Genomic DNA, 1,937 nt, shown 5'->3' with positions numbered 1-1,937 from the left:
CCCTCCCCTCCCCCCCAACGGCAAGAGGTGGAAAAATGGTGCTTTAAGTACCGTCCACGTTTGAATTGACACACATGCGTGTGGGCCATAACAGTCGCGTAGTGGAGCTCTGCGTGTGTGTGCGTGTGTGTGTGTGTGTGTGTGTGCGTGTGTGTGTGTGTGTGCGTGTGTGTGTGTGTGTGTGTGACTTAACAGGCACGTGCCCTCAACACCGAAAAGAACCGAGAAGCATGCAACCACCACGACGAGAGAACAGGGCGAATGCCGAGTACCACGCTGCAGTGTGTACCTCTCTCCGCCTCTCTTTCTTTCTCTGTGACGTCACCGGTCAGTAAAGCTTGGGGATGTCTATCGTGCCGGTATGCAGAAGGCCAACACACGACGAGGAGCAGGAGGAGGATCGCCTCGCCTATCTGCCCTGTGCCTCCCATCACCATCACCGTGGCCATACAACCACCCACCAAGTGTTACAGCGACACATGCCCGCAGAGACCTAATGCTTGAGCAGCTCCCAGTGGACTCGGCGTGGCCGAGCTCCTCCACCAACAACATCTCCTTCTCTACTTGTATGCCTCTGCCGCACTCCTCCTCCCGCTTCCATCTTCCCGCTCTCCGCCACACTGCCTGTCACGCCTGGGTGGATCTGCACACATATATATATATATATATAACTACGCTCATACACACCATTCCTCCTTCCCTTCCTCCTCCTCTCCCCAGTCCTCGATCCCACCCCCACCACTTCCTCGTTCTTCCTTGACCATGTCAGGCACATCAAAGCTGCGATGGGCCCTCTATGACGGCGTCTACCAGCCCGCGCTACACATTCCGGCAGAGGAGATTACCGAGACGGAGCTACCGCAGGGTTACTCAGCTGTATACCTGCTCGGGCTTGACAGCACTGTAATGGTTCCTGACGTGGACCTCAGCCCCTACGACCCCCAGGATACTGCCAAGGCATCGCACCCGGCGGCCGCGCTTGGTGTGGCAACGGCGCAGCAGATTCTCGAGGGCTTTCAGGCTAGCGAAGACGACAGCACCGTGGGGAACCGACACGCACAAGAGTGGCAGCACGAGAACGAGGCAGGGGGTCCCTCGGACACCTTCCTGCTCGCGGATGACGATGATGGCGACCATCTGTACGGTCGCCGCAGCAGCAGCCGCCAGCGTCATAAAGAGGAGAAGCAGCGGAAGAAAGAGAAGAAGGCGGCCAAGGAGGCGAAGAAGGCGGCCAAGGCGACCATCAAGCGCGAGCGCGAGGAGGTCACGTCCGTGCAGACGGTGCACCACCGCGACTTCGACGACGAGACCGACGGTGACGACAACGATGATGATGAGAATGAGCTTCTCGCGGCGACGGCAATCGAAAACAAGTACAAGGGCGAGCGCGGTGGCGGCTGGGCCAGTGGAAGGGACGATGCCCCGGCGAGCAGCGGTAAGAAAAGCAGCACGAAGAAGGAGCGTGATGATGGCGCGTGGGCGGCGCTGGAAGCCGAGCTCTTCTCCGATGAGGAGGGCGAGGACGAGAATCGAGAAGGCGACGCAGTTGGTCGGTACACTGCCAGCGGTGCTCAGCGACAGCAGCGCGGGCTCGGCACGGGACGCCGTATGGGGCAGGCGCTCTCAGCGCTGAATTGGAGCCGGGTGGCGCCCAACATTCCAGGCCTCTCAACGTCGTGCCCCTACGCGCACGAATACCTCATGGAGATCGACTACGAGTACCAGCAGCTGGCGCAGGAGGCGGCCAGCGAGGGGCTATTGCTGACGAAACAAGAGGGCGAGGTTGTGCGCGAGATTGACGCGGAGCTGCGCCGCAAGGCAGCGGAGCGGGTGTACCTTCAGTCGGTGCTGGTGCAGCGCCTTCAGCAGCAGCAGCAGGAGGAGGGGGAGACGTCAACGGCTGGGAGCAACGAGGTGGATGCGCTGTCGGAAGCAAT

The 1,937-nt window shown here is 60.5% G+C and overlaps 1 protein-coding gene across 1 annotated transcript; it reads left to right on the top strand.

Moving 5' to 3' along the window:
- Positions 1-762: 762 nt before the first annotated feature.
- Positions 763-1,937, top strand: LbrM_08_0980 (hypothetical protein, conserved; the record flags this gene model as incomplete). The annotated part of the gene is made up of 1 exon (XM_001562104.2): positions 763-1,937. A coding segment is annotated over one exon (1,175 nt), but the record flags the coding sequence as incomplete, so codon positions are not given.

The sequence above is a fragment of the Leishmania braziliensis genome, contig 93, assembly GCF_000002845.2.
Source record: "Leishmania braziliensis MHOM/BR/75/M2904 WGS CADA00000000 data, contig 93, whole genome shotgun sequence".
Classification (NCBI taxonomy): domain Eukaryota; phylum Euglenozoa; class Kinetoplastea; order Trypanosomatida; family Trypanosomatidae; genus Leishmania; species Leishmania braziliensis.
This window is presented reverse-complemented; position numbering and strand designations above follow the sequence as displayed.